We start from the raw sequence: 21,799 nt of genomic DNA on the forward strand, positions 1-21,799 counted from the left end.
CTGGCATCTGGTGGCACTCATAACGCGAAGGGAGGAAAGAAGAAAACCAGTGTATGTCCTGACTTCATTGCTCAGCTTTGCCTACGTCATCTCTATCAGGTCAGACGTGTAAACATCTACATCTAGCCAAACTGCAGACAGAACTTCGCTTCCAAATGTTGTCTGGATTATTAAAGATAAATATGGAAACATCTCTTAAGACTTCCACTCACAGGTCTAACTCCTCACACTGAGGAAGGACAGGGAGGGGGTAGTTTTATTCTCTTCTCTATTCAGACTCTCCCGCCTCCCACCTGCACTGAAGCCCACACAACTCAAGCCTCTTTCCCTCCCGCACAGAGGTGGGGAGGGTCCCATCCAGCAGGACATCCCTTCCCCCACCCCTCCCCTATTAAAGACCCCCGCCAGCCGCAGGGGCCAGCACCCTGAGGACCTCTCCCAGGAGGCCTCAGACATGACCCCAAACCAGCCCAAAGAGAACTCCCTGAGGTGCGATGAGGAACGGCAGAGCTGATAACAGGGAGAAGCGTTTCTGTTTTTCTCTTTCCCTAGCATGGAGAAACAAACGATCCACCGGGAGGCACAACAAAGGACAAAGACAGTGACGAGGAGAAAAACAGAAAATGCTTCTGCGCCTCCAGTGGGGGCGCACGTTATCAGAGGAGGAGAGGGAGGGACAAGGAAAGAGACCAGAGTCCGCAGGAACCTGAGTAGCGCCGCACCTGGCTCCAGCCCCGAGGCCACCAGCCCACCACCCTGCCCAGGCTGCAGGCTCCTGCCTTCCTGGCCCGGCCCCCACGGCCCCCTCTGGAAAGGAGCTGCGTTGGGAGCCAAAGAGCATAAATGTGCACCACTGAGCCCCCTGTGCTGCTTGGGAAAGGACTCGCTCAAAGCAGTTCAAGTCCACTGTCTGGGTTTGGAGGAACCTCTCCCACCGAGATCAGCAAGGGGGAGGGTGGAGGGCACTGGTGCTTACAAGTGGCAAGCCTCTCCCTTCAGAGCACCTATATTCAGTTACAGGGGGAGCCTCTCGGAGACTTCAGGGGGCTCATGATACAGGAGTGGCTGAGTCAAGGAAGACTGCTGGACCCGAGGAGGGAAGGAGCCTGCCCTGGAGGAGAGCCCGGCTGCAGGTTAGATCCAGATCCCATGCATGCATCACTCCAGCCCCGGGGAGAGACGGAGGCAGGCCCACAAGTGAGAGCAATCTGAGATCCTGCACCAGGAGGAAGGCTCCGGGGTGAGCTGAGAAGGTCCGACCCCCGAGACGGGATGACTTGCCGGAGCCGCCTGCTGCGTACGGAGCCTGGCTCTGTGTCTCCCGCGACCCCGCGATGCATGCTCCCCCCGTGCCCCTGGCGAGGGCAGGACATCGAGAGGAGGAGGACAGTGTATACCTTCCAGAACGGTCAGCCATGCAGAGTGATGGGAGAGTCCGATAGAGTTACCCGCCAAGCATGTATACTCCCCCGCGTCCTCAAAGGAGACATTCCTTAAGTGCAGCACCTCCATCTCTTTGTCGGTGGTGTTAACTCCAGCCGTCTAGAAGAGACAAGGAAGCCACATGGACAAGCCCGGGACCGGAGGCCTCTCAGAGAGGGAGGGGGGAGGAGGAAGGGGAAAAACAAATAACCAGAGGAAGAAAGGTTCCCCAGCGTCTCCTTTGCAACAACGGACAGACAAAATCACCAGGCAGCGAGAGACCTGTTAGAGGAAGAGGGTGAGAGCCTGAGGAGGAGCTCGGCAGACCTGACGGCGCGACGCGGATGGCTGGTTACACCCGTCACCAGGCGCGGCAGCCCCGGCCCGACCCGGCATGCGGCGCGAGCGCATGGAGAAATGGGGCCGGCGCGGGGCGGGTTGGTTTCCGGGGGGCACACACAGGAGGGACAGGGGGCTGCAGACTCACACACACACCCCCATACACACCCCCCCCACACACTGCACACACACACTCACCCCCACACACCCCACACACACACCCCCATACACACTCACCCCCATACACACTGCACACACACTCCCATACACACTCACCCCCCCCACACTCACCCCACACACACACCGCCATACACACCCCATAGACACCCCCACACACACTCCCATACACACTCACCCCCCACATACCCCCATACACACCCCCCCACACACCCCCATACACACTCACCCCCATACACACCCCCCACACACTCCCATACACACCCCATACATATACTCCCATACATACTCACCCCCCCACACACATACACCTCACATACACACCCCCACACACACTCACCCCCCCACCCCCATACACACTCACCCCCCCACACCCCCATACACTCACCCCCCACACACCCCCATACACACCCACCCCCATACACTCACACCCACACAAATACCTCCCCCACATCCCACACATACCCACACACTCTCACCCCCCCCACCCACACAAATACCCCTCACCCCCCCACACCCATACGTACCCACACAAATACCTCCCCCACACACTCTCACCCCTCCCACACACACCCACACAAATACCCCCTTACATCCCCCCCCCACACACTCTCACCCCCCCACACTCACACATTCTCACACCCACACAAATACCTCCCCTACATCCCACACACATGCACACAAATACCCCCCCACACTCACCCCACACACATGCACAAATACCCCCCACACACATACCCACCCATCCCATACACATATCCTCACACACACCCCCACACACCCTCTCAACCCCCCACACTCACACCCACACAAATACCCCCCCACACCCCACAAACACACACACCCACACCTCCCCACACAGTCACACCCACACACACTCTCACCCCACACACACCCCCCACATACACTCACACCCCCACCCTCCGTCACCCACCCACACACCCACACACACTGCACACACACACACCCCCCACACTCATCCACACTCAAACACCCCCCCACACACACACTCACACCCACACCCCCCCACACCTCCCTCCCACACACACCCCCACACTCATACCTCACTCTCACACACACCCCCACACTCATACCTCAGTCTCACACACCCACCCACCCACACACTCACACATCGCTGCAGACGCTGGTCCTCTCTCCTCTCCATCACTTGGACCCTCAGTCTCCAGGATCACCCAGGACGCACCCCACACGCAGCCAAGAACACACACGAGGCACAGAGGGGTAACACCAACACAGAACCAACCAGTCGGCCGCCCAGGCCGGGTATTTTTCCATGGCTCCGGGCACTAGAAACCCAGCAGGCCAACAGGGAGAGTGGGGCGCTGGCCTCCCCACAGCTGCCCTGGCAGCTCGGGGCCTCCGTCAAACCCCCAGCACAGGGGCCCCTCCAGCTCCCCGTTACCTTTTGCCACAGGTCTGGTGACTGTGAGCCACGCAGACTGGTTAGCTTCACCAATATAATTGGAAACCTTACACACATACTCCCCGCTCTGGGCCTCTGTCACATTGAACAGGGTCAGGACCTCCGCATCCGAGCTATTTATCCCCGAATGCTGGAACAGACCAACGACACGCCGTCAGTTGGGCCAACACGGACATGTGGCCGTATTTGCTCCCGTGCAGTGTTAAGGTGGGCCCAGGAGCTAAGGCAAGGGGCTGAGGTGACACGTGTCCTCTTTCCCTCGTTAGCAGGACAAAAAAGTGGACTTTAAAAATCCATGTGACTGAAAAACAAACTGAATGAAAAAAATCATCACCCCAAGCAAATGTTTCATTTGTGTTAAACCCCCTCCTCCAGGAAGAGGGCAGAGATTGCCAATGCAGACGGCAGCCAAGGTCCAAGGCCCCAGGCCCACTTCCTACACCGCAGTTTCAGTGCCCGAGGTGAGGAGTGCGGTGGCTGGGAAATCTTTGGAACAGCCAAGCCAGGGAGGAGGAGGTCTAAGGCTGGGACCAGGAGGGAAAGCAGGTTCCCAGCTTCTGGTTACTTCCTGTTGCAAGATCCACTGGAGAATTAGGCAATTAGCTTCCCTGGATTAATGGAGCATTCAGGGACATTCAAAGTCTGGGAGTGGGAGGAAAAAAAGGAAGAAAGTGCCATTACTCCTGAAACCGCTGAGGACTGACCCATGGCCTCGGCTTTTCCAGCCCTACCTAAGCTAAGCCGTGCCTGGCATCAGCCCATGTGCCACAAAGGACGTGACTTGGGAAGCAGGGCAGAGACTGGGAGATGCTTGCTGGGAAGGCTGTGGTAGTGGGCAGTGGGAGAGCAGAGTGCCAACGCCTTCCCAGCGAAGCTGACCCAAAAGCCTGGGCACGGTCACCGTCCAAGCTCTTCAGAAGCCAGCAGTGCTCACCCCCAGCCCTCGGCGCCCCACAAGCCTTCACCCATGACCTGCCACTGGTCCTTTGGAAAGTGGTTGGGGCCCCACGTAAGATGGAACCTGGACCCAGCAGAAGGACCAGGGCCCAATCGTGGGGACTGAGCTGGACCCCAGCCACCTGGGCCCCAGGCGATATGGGCCTCCTTCCCCGAGCCCAGCCCATGGAGACCAGAGCCAGGATTACCTTCAAGATCTGGACATAAGGCAGGTTGTCCGGCCCAATCTTACTCCCGTTCACCTCGATGTGCTTCAGCCACTGGATGTGGGGTTGCGGGTCGCTGTACACCTTGCACATGAACTCCACGTTGCTGCCCAGGGCCACTGTCTTGTTGGCCGGCAAGCCCGCCTGTAGGATGGGCCGGTGAGGGGACCGCTCTGCGGGGGCACGGGACGGGAGAGGGTCGTCAGGCCCTGCCGTGGCCGCTCCTAGTCGGGATGCCGACAGAGCATCCCAAGGACCAGCACAGCCTACCTGCCCGTAACTAAACCCACAGTCACTCAGACTCTCGCTGTTCAGTGTGGTCTGGGAACTACAGCGCCAGCTTCACCAGCCTGTTAGAAACACTGACCCTCAGATCCTACCCCAGACCTCCTGGATCACAAGCTTGTATTTTTTTTTTTTGGCTGCACTGCATGGCTCGCAGGATCTTAGTTCCCCAACCAGGGACTGAACCGGGCTGTGGCAGGGAAAGTATCGAGTCCTAACCTCTGAACCTCCAGGGAATTCCCCAGAAGCTTCTTTGCATACCATATCCTCAAAGCCAAGGCAGAACACTAGGTGCGAAACTCTTTACTTTAAGGTCGCCAGAGAAGGAGATGCAGAGCCTCTCTGGAAGGCAGAGGCTGCACCACAGCACCAGGAGGCACGGCATTCTTGTGCAGTGCCAGGAGTCTGTGCAGACTGACCTCTCTGAGCCTCAGTGTGCCCCTCTGTACAATGGGAACAACAGCGCCTACCTTGCAGGGCGCTAGAAGAATTGCCTATGGTGTACTTACTGTACCCGGCAGACCACTCGCATCCATGGAGTGGCAGCTACTATTAAGCTAGATCAACCACCACTATGCCAGTCACCTCCTGCAGGAGAGACTCAACAGCACTTTTCCCCTTTACAATGAACCTGTGGTACCGCTGATCCTCCCAACTCTACTGATGGATGAGAAAAGGGAGGTGGGAAAAAGGAAGGTGACGGAGCTAACAAATGCCACAGCATCCTGACTCTACCCCTAAGTGAACATGGCTGCCAGGCTGTGCTCTCAGCATCCCTGCTCCTTCCACCAAGCTCCTCCTCCTGTCGCCACCCTCTTACCCACGACATCGAGCTGGTAGGTATGGTTGATGCTGCCGTATTCGTTCTCCACGATGCAGGTGTAGTTGCCCTTATCCGAAGGCACCACGGAGTCCATAATGATGCTCCAGGTGGCATAACGGACCTGAGGGGAAACATGCAAAGGGCCCCACTGTGGGTCTGGAGGGAAAGGTGGGCAGAAGCCACGCACCCTCCAATCAGAGCACGCAGCCCGGCTATACAGGGAGCTGGGGACCGTCATCCCAGCCCACTTACACTCTGCAAGAAGGCATCAGGCAGAGGGGTGTGAGGACTCGGAAAGTCTGCCCGCCACGGCCAAGGCCATCTGCAATCTGGACAAACGTGCCTTCGGAGCCCTCCCAAATACATCGCGAACTTTCCCAACCCTGCACCCCTGTCCGCACTGCTCTTGTGCCGGAGCAGCGTCCTGCTAAGAGTCCAGCCGTGTCCACCCTTGACATCTCGTTTCAGAGTCCGTCTGCTGTTCTCCTATCCCTCTGTGCCTCACAGGTGCAGTGCTCCCATTAGACGGAACTCTGTATGGGCAGGACGCTGCCTCATAAGACCCAGAGCACAGAGAGCTGCACACAGCAAGTGCTGGGTGAGTTACTTTATAAACAGTTTATTTTTCTGACTTCCTTTGCTTCTCTTTTTTTAGTATCTATGTATTTTGGCTGCGCCGGGTCTTGGTTGCGGCATGTGGGATCACGTTCCCTGATCAGGGACACAGCCAGGCCCCCGGCTTTGGGAGCAAGGAGTCTTGGGCGCTGGACCGCTAGGGAAGCCCCTCCTCTACTTTTCTTAAGCAAGATTAGGTGAGATGGGAGAGAAACAGGAATGGTGAGAATGATCACAGGGTTTAAAGGAGGGTTAGATGAAGACATTCTTCCTAGAATTATAAATGGGCAAAGACTTGAACAATTTCCACAACAAGAAATGGAAACCACTTATGAACACATGAAAATTCTAAGTTTGTTCCTCAGCAAAATAGTCCACAGAGAACAATTTGATATTCTCACCTGTCAAATTTGTGGGCAAAAGTATAGCCAGTTTATCATTCTCATACTCTGCTATGGGAAGGTGAATTCATTTTCCCTTTTAAGACAGTAACTGTTACCACAATAAAATAAAATAAAAAATCACACCCCTACTCATTACATCATCTTCCATTAGAGCAAATGTCACAGTAAAATTTTATGTCTTCCCATTGTACTTTGAACTCTATTGCCTAATATATTTTCTAGAAAGACATGTATCCACGAAATGTTGGTGTAAAAAATGAATAAGTGAACAAATGAATAAAGTTACCTAACTTTATTAGGGGAAAAAAAAAAAGAATTTGGGTAACATGCATCAAGAGCTTTAAAATGCTTATACTTTGCTCTAGTAACTTCCAGCAATCTGTCCCTAAAGAAGAATATTTTAAAATATTGACATAGACTTAACTACAAAGATATTCACCATAACATTATTTACAGCAGTGAAAAACTGGAAAATAACTGGTATCACAAAATAGTTCATTCAATTATGGGGCAATTAATACTGGGATATTAGAAAGCCATGAAAAATTGTCTTTCAAATACATGGCAAAAGACTCATAACGTTAACAACTGGCAAGAAATTAGACAACGTGATTGACCATGTAAAAACCACATACGTAGAAAAAAAGACTAAAAAGATTTAAGTTTATTTGCTTTTTTAGTATTTGAAAACTTTCGAGAGTGTTGTTTAAAACAATTAAAGGCATATAAGTAAGGATTTTCTAAGCAGCGTCTCTTGCTCGCCTTATTCCAGCTTTCTGGAGTAAGTAAAAACCCAGGTACCTTGTAGCCTCCAATCCTGTGGTCAGGCTTGAATTCTTTGCCGTTTTTCAGCCAGCGCAGCGTGGGGTTCGGGGTCCCACTGGAAGGGCATTTGAACTTCACTGTCTTGGCAGCTGGCACCGCATGCAGTTTCTTTTCCATCTTTTCTGGCGACGTCCAGTACGGAGCCACGGCTGCCCAGGGAGAGCGGAGAGAGACAGACAGGGCTTGGTCAGGCTCGGGGGAGGCCCCACCCACCTGCTCGCCACCTGTGAACGATGCCTGCACAGGTCCGGACCCCGGAGCGGTGGTCCCCCGGGCCAAGTGTCGTGCCCCGCCACCCCTTCCTTCTCCAGTTGTTGGCCCAAGTTTCCCCCTTTCTGTTCCAACCCAACCCCCGGGCCTGGAGGCCAGAAAGGAAGGTAACAGTGTCTCACGCATACGGTTTGGTTTGGTGTTATCTGTTTCCTTCTCCTCCGAAGAGGAGTCATCGTCGTCATCGTCGTCCTCTGACGAGGGGAGCGCATCTAGGGCAAGAGGGAGGGGGCGCTGAGGTCCCTCCCCGGGAAAAGATGCTGCAGCTTGCATCCAGTCCACAGCCACCCCGGGAACACGAGGGCCAGTCCAGTAACAGCCGAATGCAGCAATCACTCCCCAAACTGCCTCCTGGGCTCACGCCTCCCTCAGTGCCCATCCCTCCACAGGACAGACACGGTTTATGTAAGAACTGCATGCCCTGTACATGTCCCCCTCCTCAGCCGACCCCAACGCACCCCTTCCCTGCCCCGAAGCCTTTACCCCGGGCAGCTCCATCACAGAGGACAGGTGGGGTTCTCTTTAACCTAACTCCACCCTGCACTCAGAGGCTCACGCCGTGTCTCAGAACCAGCAGCCAGGGCACCAAAACCCTCCTTTGGAAACCCAGACAGATCGAGGCACTGTGGCCAGAAGCCATTTCCAAAGCCCTGGGCCGAATGCTCTGGAGTCGCAACATTTCTAGCACGTGTCCACTGAGGTCGGGGAACTGCGCTTCTCAACCAGAGTGGACAGGAACCCGCAAAACAGTGGGCAGCTGCCAACGCCTGCCCCCAACAAGTATCCACCCCTTTGAGCATGTGGTCACCCATCAGGGTTCATGCCAGATCTTTCCCCAGTCCTTTCTAGTTGTTTTGGGGGCATCTGGAGGAAAGTGAAGGAGGCACATCCCTCTGCTGGGGAGGGGGGCGTTCTAGATGATGTTTGGCGGACGGAGGAGAGGCCAGGCTCACAGCCTGAGATGTATAAGTGGTGTAAAGAGAATTCCAGCTCTACTCAGTTCAGTCCTAAGGTTTTGTAAAAGTCACACCCTACAAGTGGCAGGTCCCCAGAGTCACAGAGCTCTAGGGTTCCCTGGCTGCCCTGACACAGCTCTGGAAGCTAGAGAACACGTGTCTCCCATCAAGCCGTGACTACGGCGGAGCAACTGGGTCATCCCCCATCCCACGGGGACCTCACCACGAATCTGGAGGCGCTGATGACCAAGCCCAGCACCAAGTCCAAACGGCCAGGGAACAAGAGTTTGGAAGCTGCCTGAGCCCTTGGGCACCCCCAATGACCTGGGCAGGCTGTGCTAGAGAAACCACCGTGCCTCACTGCCTCCTGGGGTGTCAGCGAGCACCCCCGAGGTGGGTCCAGGCAGCCCCCTGCTCTCCGACCCGACCCGAGGCCGGCACCCCGAATCACCCCGAGAGCTAAGCCACGCAGCGGGCGGGAGCGATGTTAGTGGGTGGCAGCTTCTGCAGCAGAAGGGCGGGGGGATGACGGCAGAGGAAGAGGCCGGCCTCCCCCTGAGACCAGCAGAGAGGGAGGCAGGGGCAGGGAGAGGCGGAGGGCGGACTTGGCTACCCACCTGAGACGTTGACGGAGAAGTAGGTGGTGTCGCTGCCGGAGGGGCTGCTGGTCACGCAGGCGTAGAGGCCTGAGTCGGCGGGCACGGAGCCCCGAACCTCCACCTCCTCCCCGGTGATGCGCGTGCGGTTGCTGTCCGCCAGCTGCACCCCGTCCCGCAGCCAGTTGATGCTCTGAACATCGTCCCGCAGCCGGCAGCGGAGCTGCAGCAGGTCACCGGGGTGGACCAGGAGGGACTCCACTTCCACGGGGGCTCCCCAGGGCTGGGCTGCAGCCGCCGCAGGGACCAGGTAGAGGGCAGAGGGAGCGAGGGGGCAGGAGGGATAGGGAAAGACAAAGGCATTATGCCGGCCGCACAGAGCCGCAGCGTCCCCGGGGGCGGGGTACGGAGCTGGGGAGGCAGGTCAGTCGGGGGGACGGCTGGCTCTCTGGGCACCCAACGCTTCCTGTCCACCCCAACTCCTCCAGAGGGCAAAGAAGACAGAGGCGAAGTTAGGAAGCAGCTGCAGCAGCATTAAGCAGTTCAGAGTGGGTTTCCCTCCATCTTTTGGTGGGGGGGCAGCTGGCCCTCCCCGGGACCCCTGAGCGTCTAAGAGCACCCCTTCCCCACACACGCAGCTCTTTACCAAGAGCGGCCACTTCCCAGGGGATCACTCTGTTCGCTTTCGGGTGGGGCAGCCTCACCCCTCTCCCCAGGAACAAGCCCCCACCAAAACGCAGCAGCCCCCCATGTGGGGGGCAGCGTGTCATGGGCGGGGCTGTAGATTCAAGTGATCAGTACTGGGGGGGCTCTGAGCCCTGCAAGAAGTCCGATGCACAGGGTGTATAGGCGGGAGAGACGGCCTGAGGAGAGGTCAGCTCAGGGGAGCCTCCGGCTAACAGGTGTTGGGCCAGAGGATTCGGAGCTTTTGACTATATTAGGAACGGAGGCCGGCAGCTGCCACAAAACCCACACTTGCCCTGGCAGCAAAAGCCGCTACACACAAAGCTCCTTTCTCCTCGCCCCACTGCAGGGCTCCCCTTCTCGAGCCCCCCACCTCCTCTCCACTGCCCTCCCCCGACACACAGGCACACACACCCACTCCCCCCCACTGCTCCCCCACCCCACCCTGAGTCCGGGGGTCAACACACCCACCCCTCTCGACCAGCAATGCTGAACTCACACCAACAGGAAGGCCTGAGGCTGGACACAGGATAAGGACACCTTCGGGGCGGACCCGTCTTCTCCCAGGCACCCCACACCCATCTCAGGACTTGCATGCCTGCTCCTGGCATCTTCCGCCCTCTGTCCGGCCTCCACACCTGCGATAGCTCACACCCACCACCGGCCTGGTTTCTCTGCCTTCTGCAGCCTTCTTTCTTTCTTACTCCCGGTTCGCCACCAGAGGCTCGCCGGCAGCCCCCTTCAGGTCCCGGATTCGGGAGGCTCTGAAAGGCACCTGGCCCTGCCGCCCTGGTGTTTCTGCTTGGCTCTCCACCCACCCTCTGGTTCTCAGCCTGGCTAGAAACTGCCCCAAAGGCCTTTCTGACCCCAGTCTGGGTCAGGGGCCCTCCCCTCACAATTGTTGCTCTGGAGGAAAGTCCCCTTTCTCAATAAGGTTGCCAGAGTGGGGACATGTCACATTTACCCCATCACCCAGGAGGGCCCTGGCCCACGAGAGCTGCCAACAAAAGCTTGCTGAATAGTCTGACAATGATGCACTGTCTCTATGTCATCTTCCCTTCCAAACTCCGCTTCTCCTTCACCACCTCATTTTAACCCATTCTTTCTGAAGTCCCCACCAGGTTTCTGCTAAAAAACCTCACTGATGAAATGTGTCCCGGGCACCAGGGACCAACAGTAGCTTTTTGGAGGGGCCTCGGATGAGGCTCCGAGGCCATGGCTGCAGGCCGGGTGCCCCTTGAACCAAGGGCTCTGTCTTAAATCCTATGTAAATACTGAGTCATCAAAAAGGAGGTGCTGGTTTAAAAGGGTTTGGAAACAAACCACCAGGCCTGCACTCATTTATTTTTGTGAATCAGGTCAAGAGGGACACCACAAAGGTGAGCAGACCACACATTGATTAAAAATAAGCTTTTGTGGGTCTTGGGAAAAAAAAGTTATTCTTTCCATTTTTAATGGTTTGTGGTTTTGCCAAGAGGAGGCAGAAGAAAAGCCATTCAGACTTGACCCTTAGGGAAACAGAAGACGCTCCTATGGATCAAATCTCATTTTCCTGCAATGACCTCACTGATTAAATATTTTGCAGCTCATGATCTGTACCAGCCGTTGGTCAAACAGTAAACTCCGGTAAACTCAAATTCTCAGCCTCTGGCATCACAGCTTATTTTGACAGGTCTCAGAAACAAATAGGTAGCGGGAAGAACAGGGGTGTTGCCCTAAGAGAAAGCAACAAAGGGAGACTCGGCTCTGCTGGGACCAGCTCAGGCTGATTCCACTTGGATCTGAAACTCCCCGCTCTTCCTGGCCAGGATGTGCAAACGGAACTCTTCTGCGTGATCTATATAAAGCCTCAAGAGCCAGCTTACTTGTCCCTGTCCCTGGAGGTCAAGCTCACCCCGATGCACCAGGCCACAGTGTGCTAGTCCCGTTCATTCTCCTGATCAATATCGAAGGCTGTGCAGAGGGTGAACTCTAACCCCATGCTTTGCCTTCAAGGCTCCTCTCAGTCTGTTCCCTCCTCCACATGTGACTGTCTTCTCCCCACCTTCCACGCCAAGTCTGGCTGTTTTCTGCACTAACCGTATTCTGCAGCCACAACAAAACTGACTTCTGCTCAAGGCTGTTGGGCATCTCTCTAGAACCCTCCTACCTACCTGCTCAAAGTGCACCATTCAAGACACCCACCCTCCTTTTTCTGTAAAAACAGTTACCATCTGAAGAGCACAAATTTGCATTTAATTCCATGCCATCTTGCACTGTTGCTTTTTCAAACATCTTTACTGAGATATAACTCACGTATCATAAAATTCACCCATTTAGAGTGTATCATTCAATACTTTTTAGTATAGTCACAGAATGCAAATATCACCATGATGTACCTTTAGAACATTTGCATCACCCCCAAAAGAAACCCCATACCCATTAGCAGTCACTGACTATCCCCTCCCCCTCCACCAGCCGAAGCAACCATCTATCTGCTTTGTCTCTATAGATTTGTCTATATTAGATAGTTCATATCAGTGGACTTGTGCAATATAGTTTTTGTGTCCTCCTTTTTTTTAGTATGTTTTCAAGGTTTTTTCATGTTGTCTTATGTACTTTATTCCTTTTAGTAGCCAAATAATATTCCATTGTGTGTGTATACCACATTTTATTAATCTAGTTGTTGGCTGATGTACATTTGGGTGTATTTTTTCCTAATTGTCAAAAGTATCCATGTCTTGCCTAAGAAACAGAAAGCAACTCAGACCAACAGAATGGTCTATTATAGTTTTCCCACAGTGCCTAACAATGTCAGAAACACAGAAAAATATTCAGTAGGTCTTGAAGTTAGCATCTGGCAAAGACTAAATTTTAGAGGAACTGAAAACATTCTTCTCAATTTAAACCAAAACCTACGGCTCTTGGTTTACGGTGGATTTTTTTCATGGCTAATAGTGCTCTTGGATGTATGTCAAAGCGTCCATTTACAAAGCAGGTAAATGCCACTTTCTTCGAGGAGGTAATGGAAAGGTAACTGACCACCTGCTGGCTTACTGGGCCCTACCCCTCTGTGTCACTGCCTGGAGTAGCAGCCCTGACCTTGTAGCATCGTCCGTAAGGCAACTGATGCAGGCATCCCTGCTCACTGGCCGCCTGCAACAACCAAGTCATCACTCTTCACTCTCCTGCGGTCTTTGCAGGGTCCCCCATTTATGTCCCCGTTGGAAAGGCCCTTGCATCTGTGGCTCCATCTCCACTGAGATGGCCTTTCTCTGACCAGGACCCATGGACCAGGGCTCTACGTGCCGTTAGGCATCAGGGAGCAAGAAAGGAGCTGACACCTTTATTGGGCTGGCCATGACTGATGAAGAAGAGAAAGCAGTTTACTGGGCAGCAACTTGAAAGGACATTCCAATGCTTGATGAATTGGAGTGGGGAGGCTGCGGGGGAAGCTGCAAACCCACACATTCGCTTTGTATGTCCTGTTTCCTGAGAGATGAGGTGGGCAACGGAGGCTGGGGGACATTGGGTATCTGTATTCCGTGGGGACCTGGCCCGAGGCTGAAAGTGCTTGGCATGAGTTTCACTCCGACAAGCTCTGGGTGCAGGGTGCTTGGGGTGCCCCAGAGAAAAATGGTGCATCCTGCTTCCACGCCCACATCAGAGCCACTACGATCGTCACCGGGAGCAAGAAGGTTAGGGTTAGGGTTGGATCTGACTTGCACACCCTTAGAAGATCAAGGGTGCCCTGGCTATCTCTCCAGAAGACAGGAGGGAATGAAGGCTCCTGCTTAGCTGCCTGAATCTGGGGCTGAGGTGGACTCTGGTCCCAGGGCAGCTTCTAGGACAGTGCAGACAGCAGGTGGACCATGGAAGGCCGTGCTGGCTGGACCCAGGACTCTCTTAGTGGGAGGGACGGGGGTTCAGACAGCAATCACCAGTCCCATCTGCTTCTCTAATGGAACCTCTCCACCCTCCAAGGGGAACTAGGAACAGATCAGGGACCCACATGTTTTAGTAATCCTCACGGAAGCAGCTAGAAAAACAGTGGTGAGAGGCGGTACTTCTCAAGCCTAGGAATGTGATCAATGTTAGCAAGGCCCTACAGAATCCCTCTCCCTCCCTACTTTCCTCCAAAACACCAGGGCTCTGTAATTGCCAACGAGCCAACAGGATATAGCAGTTGGCTCATGGCAGGACTGGGCCAGAAATCTGCCACTGCCATCCAGCAGGCAGCTCTGTCCTGGGTTCATCTGTTCAGATCCAAGTTCTTGATTCTAAACTCCGAGTCTTCTGCCAGCCCTGGGCACGGTGTAGGATGGGCAATGACCACAAGGAGGCTCAAATCCATACAAACGTGGTCATTAGAAGATGAGACCCCAGTTTCCCCCAAATCCAAGAAGACAGGGACTTTCTCCAGAATGGCTATCAGCGGGTGTCTCCGTGAGCCCTTGTTGTTGTGCAAAGAGATGTCATGGATTAAAATAAGGAGCAAAAGAGCTGGTCAGCCTTGGGTTAGCCAGGGTGATAAGATTTACACAATACCTGGTTGGTATGGAGTACTTTATCATACAACACGAGGTAACGGGAGAATATGAGAGCCCAGGACAGGCGACCCAGCACAGGCTCGGAGGTTTCAGAACTTAAGTATTGGTGGTCAAGGTGGATGGTGATGTTCGCAGCACCGGGGAACATGATGGTAGGGGAAGGCAGTGAAACTTTGTGGGAAGCTGAAAAAGATGGGGAGCTTACAAGCAAGGCAGTGCCTCAGGATGAAGGGGATGGGAGATGAGACTAGACCATATGGCCTGCCTGGAACAAAAGATGACACAGCAGAAAACAGCCCTCTCCGAATGATTTCAACTTAAAGGTTGGTGGATAGAACAGAACCACTCAAGAAGTCCCAGGGAACACGCTCCTCTGCAGTCACTGTGAATGCAGGCCTTTCATGCCACATAGACAAACATACCTGAAAATGTATTTTAAAAATATCACTTCACCAGCCTTGGTCCCATGAGAACCAATTTGGTCTGGAAGCTATCCATCCTGGAGCCCCACAACTTTGCATGAACCCAGCGAGGAACAGCACCATATTTGCATAGCACTTTATGACTGACCACGCGCCTCCCCATATTATCTTGGGATCCTTAAACAACTCTGAAAACAGTAACGCCAATATTGGCCAATACCGGCAGCAGGCTTACTATCTACATCCCATATCCTGTGAACGCTTTTACTACAGTGTCCCTGAATCCTCAGAGCAACCATGAAAAGTTAGCTCGGTCGTGCCCGACTCTGTGACCCCATGGACTCGAGCCCGCCAGGCTCCTCTGTCCATGGGGATTCTCTAGGCGAGAATACTGGAGTGGGTTGCCATTCCCTCCTCCAGGGGATCTTCCCCACCCAGCAATTGAAGTTGGGTTTCCTGCATTGCAGGCAGATTCTGTACCAACTGAGCCACCCGGGAAGCCCATAGGAGGTTGATTCCATTGTTACCTCTACCCTGGGAACGCAGAGGCTGATGGTATGCCGAGTGCAAGTGCTTCACAACAACCCCGTGAAGTGAGGACCATCACCCTCATTTGACAGAGGGGACATGGAGACCCAGGAGGTTCAGGATGTGTCCAAGACAGCCCACCTAGTCAGTAAGTGCCTGAGCAGGGATTTGCCCCCAGGTGGCCTGGCTCTTCAGAATCCACATGCATCCAGAACCTTTGAAAGAGACCAGCGCAAAGCGTCTCTATTTGCACTGTCTTTGCAATCCTTGCCTCCGGAAGGCGACAGAAACCCTTTCTGGTCAGCCCCTGGGTCCCGCCTAATGGCACCTACCTTCCTCCCATGGGACTCTGCAGGGGCTGCTTTAGCCTCCTCTTCCTCTTCTCACTTCTTCACCTCCACAACCACTACTTGATAACTCGGTGTTTTATTACTTACAATGCACTTTCCTGGCCGTGCTCATCCATGCTTTAGAGTTGAGCAGGTGTGACTGAGCACATTTGGCAGACGAGGAAATTGGGAGGCGGTGGGGGGTGGGGCGGCACCGTGACCATGGCAGACCCGGGGCTAACAGTAGCGCCCCATCTCGGGGCGGCACCTGATGCTTTACAGGGCGAACTTATTCACCTCTGTGCTCATTTGCATTTATTTCTGTTAAACACAAGACAGTGGAGGTCGAGAGACTTCTCCTGAAGTCACAAAACAGTCACGAGTCTTAACCACTGAACCACCAGGGAAGTCCCCCAAGTCCCTCTTGAGTGTAGCTTATAGCTGAGCTGATGACCTCAGATGACCCCTGCCCGATCCACTGAAAAGATCAAGAATGTCAGGCAAAGAGGTTGGCCACTGCTCCCCTGGGCCAGCTCCTCCTCCTCCCCCATCACACATCCTGGCTGTCCCAGCCCTGGCCCAGGCACTCTGTATCCTGTCCCCTCCCGCCCCTGGTTGCCCCGTTTGCATGCCCTCCTCCAGGACCTGGGGCCTCTCAAGTCCTGGCCTCCCCCCAGCTCTCCTGCACCCCTCTCCCGCCCCCTCGCCAAGCCAATACCCTCACTGCCCTTTATTTTGCTTTCTCCTAAAATACTATTGTTTCCTGTCTATCACTTCCCCAGACGGGAAAACTCATTCCCTGGAGATTTCTGCAGCTCTGTTGTACAACTCATTTGTAATGTGACTTGCAGATTTTCACAGCTTTATCGTGAAAAGTGCCTGGCTCATTCAAAATGCTCGGCTGAGGGCTGATCCTTAAGTATGTCTCATCTACCTCGGGAGGTCAGTGTGGCATCACCTCTATGCCCACTCCAGAGGGGAAGGGTCTAGGGCTTGAATAGCTAGCCCCCCAACAAATCCAGGTGTGACGGCTCTCCACAGCTGTCATCCCTTTTTGTTGTTCAGTCGCTCAGTCCTGTCCGACTCTTCAAGACCCCATGGACTGCAGATCACCAGTCCTTCACTATCTCCTGGAGTATAATCAAATTCAGGTCCACTGAGTCGGTGATGCCATCCAACCATCTCATCCTCTGTTTCCCCCTTCTCCTCTTGCCCTCAATCTTTCCCAGCATCAGGGTCTTTTCCAATGAGTTGGCTCTTTGCATCAGGTGGCCAAAGGATTGGAGCTTCTCCATTCCTAGGAAATCCTTTGGATTCTGTGTTTCTGGGTTGAGAAAATTAGAAGAGAGGGCCATGCTCTTTGGTAACTTGGGGAACTGGTGGTCCAGGAATGTTTACAGTCTTGGCACAAACTCCCCAGAGATAAATGAGGGGGCAATTGTGGGTGGGGGAGGAACTGGGGGTGGCTTTGAAAGCAACTTAAAAGGAAGACAGAACAGCCCAGCGGGGCCCCGGGAGCCCTCTGTCGAGGTTTTTATTACGTTATTTTGGCTTTGAAATGGAACTGAAAACTTACTTTAGTCTGGCAAGGCCAGGCCAGAGGGGGTTCTCATCAAAATCCTGGGGGACAACAGTCATCCTGCAAGGGTGGGGGGTCCAGGGAGGAAGCCCTCCGGATGCGTGATCCCCTGGGCGTGCGGCGTCCCCGAGACGGGGTGCACACAGATGTGTGAGGGAGGGGACATGGGGACACCAGTCAATTAGTGGGGCCTGACACCCTGATCCAGCCACATTCACCGGGCCCCTGACCCGGGGGGATTTGGAGTGTAGGGTTTTTTTTTTTTTGCAATAGAAAAAGGGAAAGAAGTAAGAAGGAGCATTTTGCATGCAAATGGGCCGCTGCCAGAAGAGCCCATTAAAATGTAAAAACTCCACATTCAGCCTGACAAAACGGTGCAAACTGCTGCGTGGGCCAGAGGGGCAGCAATACAGCTCCCGACAAAGGGGCCTGGCCACAATGGGAGCTGAATGGTCTCAGTCAGCGGGTCCCCAATCGCGTTGCCATGGGGACCCCACCCGGGCTTACCAAAGGTATTTCCTGAGGAGAAAGGCAGAGCACACACGCCCAGGCGGCCCGGCTAATCCTGACAGGAAGCCATTGCCATTCAGCAGCCCAGGGGCTTGGGGCCGGGAGTTGTGTTTTGTTTTTATTAAAAAAAAAAAAAAAAAGATCTCGGGGCTTTTGTGTCGTCCCATCTCGTCATCGTAATTTAGCGCCGAGCCGCCCGCGCTGGCCGAAGCCGCAGCCAGGACCCGGCACCCACTCCAAGACCCTCCAAAACCGGCTCCCCAGTTAAGCTGCAGGGCAGGCAGGCGAATCCCTGTATTTTGTGCAGACCTTCCCCAAAGACGCAGCGATGGGTAACCCAGCATCAGAGTCTGGCATTCTAGCTGATGCATTTTCTTTCCTCCTAGGGACTGGGTTCCCCACCTTCCCCCACCCCCGCCACCCCCATACCTCCCACCACGAGGAGGACACTTCCAGGCTGGGGAGAGGGCTGTAATTACGTGATTAACAAAGGAATGTGCCAGGAGTAGTTTTTAAGAGAAATCTCCCTTCTTCTTCTCGCCCCAGTGTTTACAGAAGCACTTCGGGCAGAAACGCTTCCTCCAAAGGATGCCCGGTACCCTTGGCTGCCCTCCTGCCTGCCTTACCATGAAGAAAGAGCTGCCCTGGGCCTGGGCAAGCTCACCTAAGTCATGCGGGAAGAAGCGTCAGGAGCAAAGGTCGGTCTGCAGCTACTGGGAAGGAAGATCTCTCAGCTCCCGGTTCCTAGAAGTTTGTCACCGGCTCACACTTGGCACCAGAGGAATCAGCCTTGGCAGATTCAGGGAAGAAAGCCAACAACACAGCTGGCGGTGGAGACAGAAACTCCTGTGTGACAACTGCCCCCCTTGGACACAGTTTAGGGTAAATTAACATTTCCTGAGCAAACTTGTATGTGCAAGGAGCCGGCCTCCGTGAAGATAACAAATGAAGGGGGCTGACCCAGCCAGGCTTGTGGGTTTGCAGAGTTCATGCTCTTGCCTCTAAACCCTCCCCTGCAAAATCTTTTGAATCTGGCATTTTGATGGGGCAGTGCAGCAGACCAGAGTTCGATCCCTGGGTTAGGAAGATACCCTGGAGAAGGGAACGGCAACCCACTCGAGTATTCCTGCGTGGAGAAATCCATGGACAGAGGAGCCTGGCAGGCTACAGTCCACGGGCTTGCAAAGAGCTGAACACAACTGAGCAATTTAACATCTTCCCTGGTGGCTCAGGCGGTAAAAGCATCTGCTTACAATGAGGGAGACCTGGGGTTCCATCCCTGGGTCGGGAAGATTCCCTGGAGAAGGAAATGGCAACCCACTCTGGTACTCTTGCCTGGAAAATCCCACGGACAGAGAAGCCTGGTAGGCTACAATCCATGGAGTCGCAAAGAGTCGGACACGACTGAGCGACTTCACTCACTCACTCACTTGAGCAATTAACACAACACGTGCTAGATTGGTTGTTAAATCGATTGTTGGGGCAGCATTAAGACTGTGCCTCATCACAGCCCTGGAAGCTTCTAGAGCCATGTTCAGTGGGTCCCATCTTGGGAAAAGAAGCTGGAGAGCCTTGTTCATTCATGGAAAACTTCCCCTAAAGAACCACACGCCCGGGAAGGACACTTGTGTAGGGATCGGGACACTCGGGTGGGGAACTTCTCCCACGTCCTAAACTCAAAGCCAAAGTACCATCAGTCACCAACTGTGACAACACAGAACACCTTCCCCCCCAAGTAGTCAGGGAAAGCTGGACTAGCTGAAGAGGGGTGTGTGTGTGTATGTGTGTGTGTGTGAGTGTGCAGGGGTCCTGCTGCTCCAAGGGGAGCTCAGACCCTCCCACCACTGGCCCGGAGCCCAGGCCTCCCCAACCATGTGTCTGCAGCTGTGACCTGTCAGGCACTTCCTGGTCTGGGTTCTGTAATGGAAAGATCATTAAGAGTGGGGGAGGGACGACAGCGAAGAGGTAACCGGGCAGCTCCCACTCCGCCGGGCTCTGACCTTAGAAGTCCGGTCAGGTTCCTGGAAGAAAAGAATGTAGGCACCTCCCCCCGCCCCGCCCCCTCCCAGGGCCTTCCCCCCCCCAACTCTGGTTTGGGGAAGGAAACCCCAGCAGCTGGCTAGGAAAACACTGTGGCTTCCTAAACTTGCTGATGAATTAGCTGAGGCCACAGCTGCTTCAGCATCTGCCTTTTGCTCTCCCCACCAGACCTCGATGGGTGCTTCGGAGCACACGCACCAGGGCTATCAGTGCCCTTTGGGTTGGCCACCTTCCTTCCCCGGCCAGTCCTGTGGCTGCGATGGTGGGCCTGGGTCATCGGACCCACTGCAGGACGAGGATCACTGCAGTGGGGAAAGGGACTCTTCATAAAGTCACATATTTCTTTTTTTCCTTGTTAAAGAAATGCCCCTTATTTGAGAATAAAGGTGATGGACCTCCTTTATTTATTTATTGGCAGAACTGTGTGGGGATCTTAGTTCCCCAGCCAGGAATTGAACCTACGGCTTGCTGCATTGGGAACTCGGATTCCGGGAGTCTTAACCACTGGACCACCAGCAAAGTGGTGTAAAAGCTGGTTTAACAGGTGGAGTGTCAGCTGGGAAAATGAAAAGTTCTGGAGCTGGATGGTGGTGATGGTTGTACAACAATGTGAACGTATTTAATGCCACAGAACTGTACACTTAAGAAAGGTGAATTTTATAGGAGGTATATTTTACCATAATAAACACTATCGGTAGTGGAGAATGTTAAGTGGTTTTTTTTTTTTTTTAAGATGTTCTTACATCGCAAAATAAGTTGTCAACCCAAATATTGGGAGGTGGGGATCTGGCTTGTGAAATCTAAAAATCTGGGACTAATGGCATCTCCACAGACTGGGAGGTAAGCGAGGGGCTAGAGGGCCCAGGGACATACCATGCATTCATCCTCTCTCTCCTTCACATTCACCACGAAAGTTGACCATTTAGTACTGTTTTCAGAAGTTTGGAAGCTCCAATACTTTGCCCGCCTGATGTGAAAAGCTAAGTCATTGGAAAAGACCCTGATTCTGGGAAAGATTGAGGGCAGCAGGAGATGGGGGTGACCGAGATGAGAGCAGCAGTTGGAGTGTATCACTGACTTGATGGACATGAGTTTGAGCAAGCCCCGGGAGACAGTGAAGGACAGGGAAGCCTGGCGTGCTGCAGTCCATGGGGTCGAAAAGAGTCAGACATGACTGACCAACAACAAACAAAAACTGTTTTCAGAAGCTGAAAGAGCGTGGTTTGGGGATTTTTCTCCCTGGGATGAAATGGCTCTCAGAGCAGGTAGAAGAACCAGGACCAAAGGCTGCCTGGACGGTCCGTGTCCACACTGGGGACTCCTGTGCTCAGATGAGCTGGGGGATCTAGAACAATGAGCCTCTCAGGAGAGACCGCCTATTACGGGCAAGATTCACATTCCGGGTGTCCTAAGAAATGAGAACCCCCTTTGAAATCCTTGTCAAAACCACTTAGTCCCAAACTCTGCTTGAGCCCCAGGTGGTTGCCAAAAGAGTACCAGCATGGAAGTCGCTGGGGTGCTTGCGTGACCTGGGCCAAGTCATCCCTCTCTCGGCTTCTGTGTCCTCAACTCTGAGATAGCAAGGCCGACTGGGCAAGCTCTCATCACCCCCCCACCGCCCTCCCCCTGCAGCTCTAAACAACATTCTAAGCTTTAACCGGGCCTTGGGAATTGACTGCCAATTACTGTGCTCCCTCTTTGGTGAAGGAAGACAAGAGTGCAAGTTACTTTTCCTTAAAAGAGGGGAGGGGACTTCCCTAGTGGTCCAGTGGTTAAGACTCTGTGCTTCCGCTGTACGGGGCTCAGGTTCAACCTCTGGCCACGGAACTAAGATCCCACATGCCAAATCATGTGGCCAA

General features: G+C 53.9%; 1 protein-coding gene across 3 annotated transcripts in view; it reads right to left on the reverse strand.

Moving 5' to 3' along the window:
* Positions 1 to 21,799, reverse strand: part of FGFR1 (fibroblast growth factor receptor 1) — a 49,304-nt gene that overhangs the window by 6,068 nt on the left and 21,437 nt on the right. Inside the window, exons 3-8 of one of the 3 annotated variants that reach the window (XM_061134881.1) lie at positions 9,341 to 9,607; positions 7,896 to 7,979; positions 7,474 to 7,646; positions 5,651 to 5,774; positions 4,528 to 4,718; positions 1,398 to 1,542 (exon numbers count right to left, since the gene is read on the reverse strand). In XM_061134881.1, the coding sequence (XP_060990864.1) occupies positions 1,398 to 1,542; positions 4,528 to 4,718; positions 5,651 to 5,774; positions 7,474 to 7,646; positions 7,896 to 7,979; positions 9,341 to 9,607 (984 nt within the window). Of the gene's footprint in view, positions 1 to 1,397; positions 1,543 to 4,527; positions 4,719 to 5,650; positions 5,775 to 7,473; positions 7,647 to 7,889; positions 7,980 to 9,340; positions 9,608 to 21,799 lie in introns of all 3 variants that reach the window. The other 2 variants (XM_061134880.1, XM_061134882.1) reach the window with 2 other exon arrangements.

The sequence above is a fragment of the Dama dama genome, chromosome 32, assembly GCF_033118175.1.
Source record: "Dama dama isolate Ldn47 chromosome 32, ASM3311817v1, whole genome shotgun sequence".
NCBI lineage: Eukaryota > Metazoa > Chordata > Mammalia > Artiodactyla > Cervidae > Dama > Dama dama.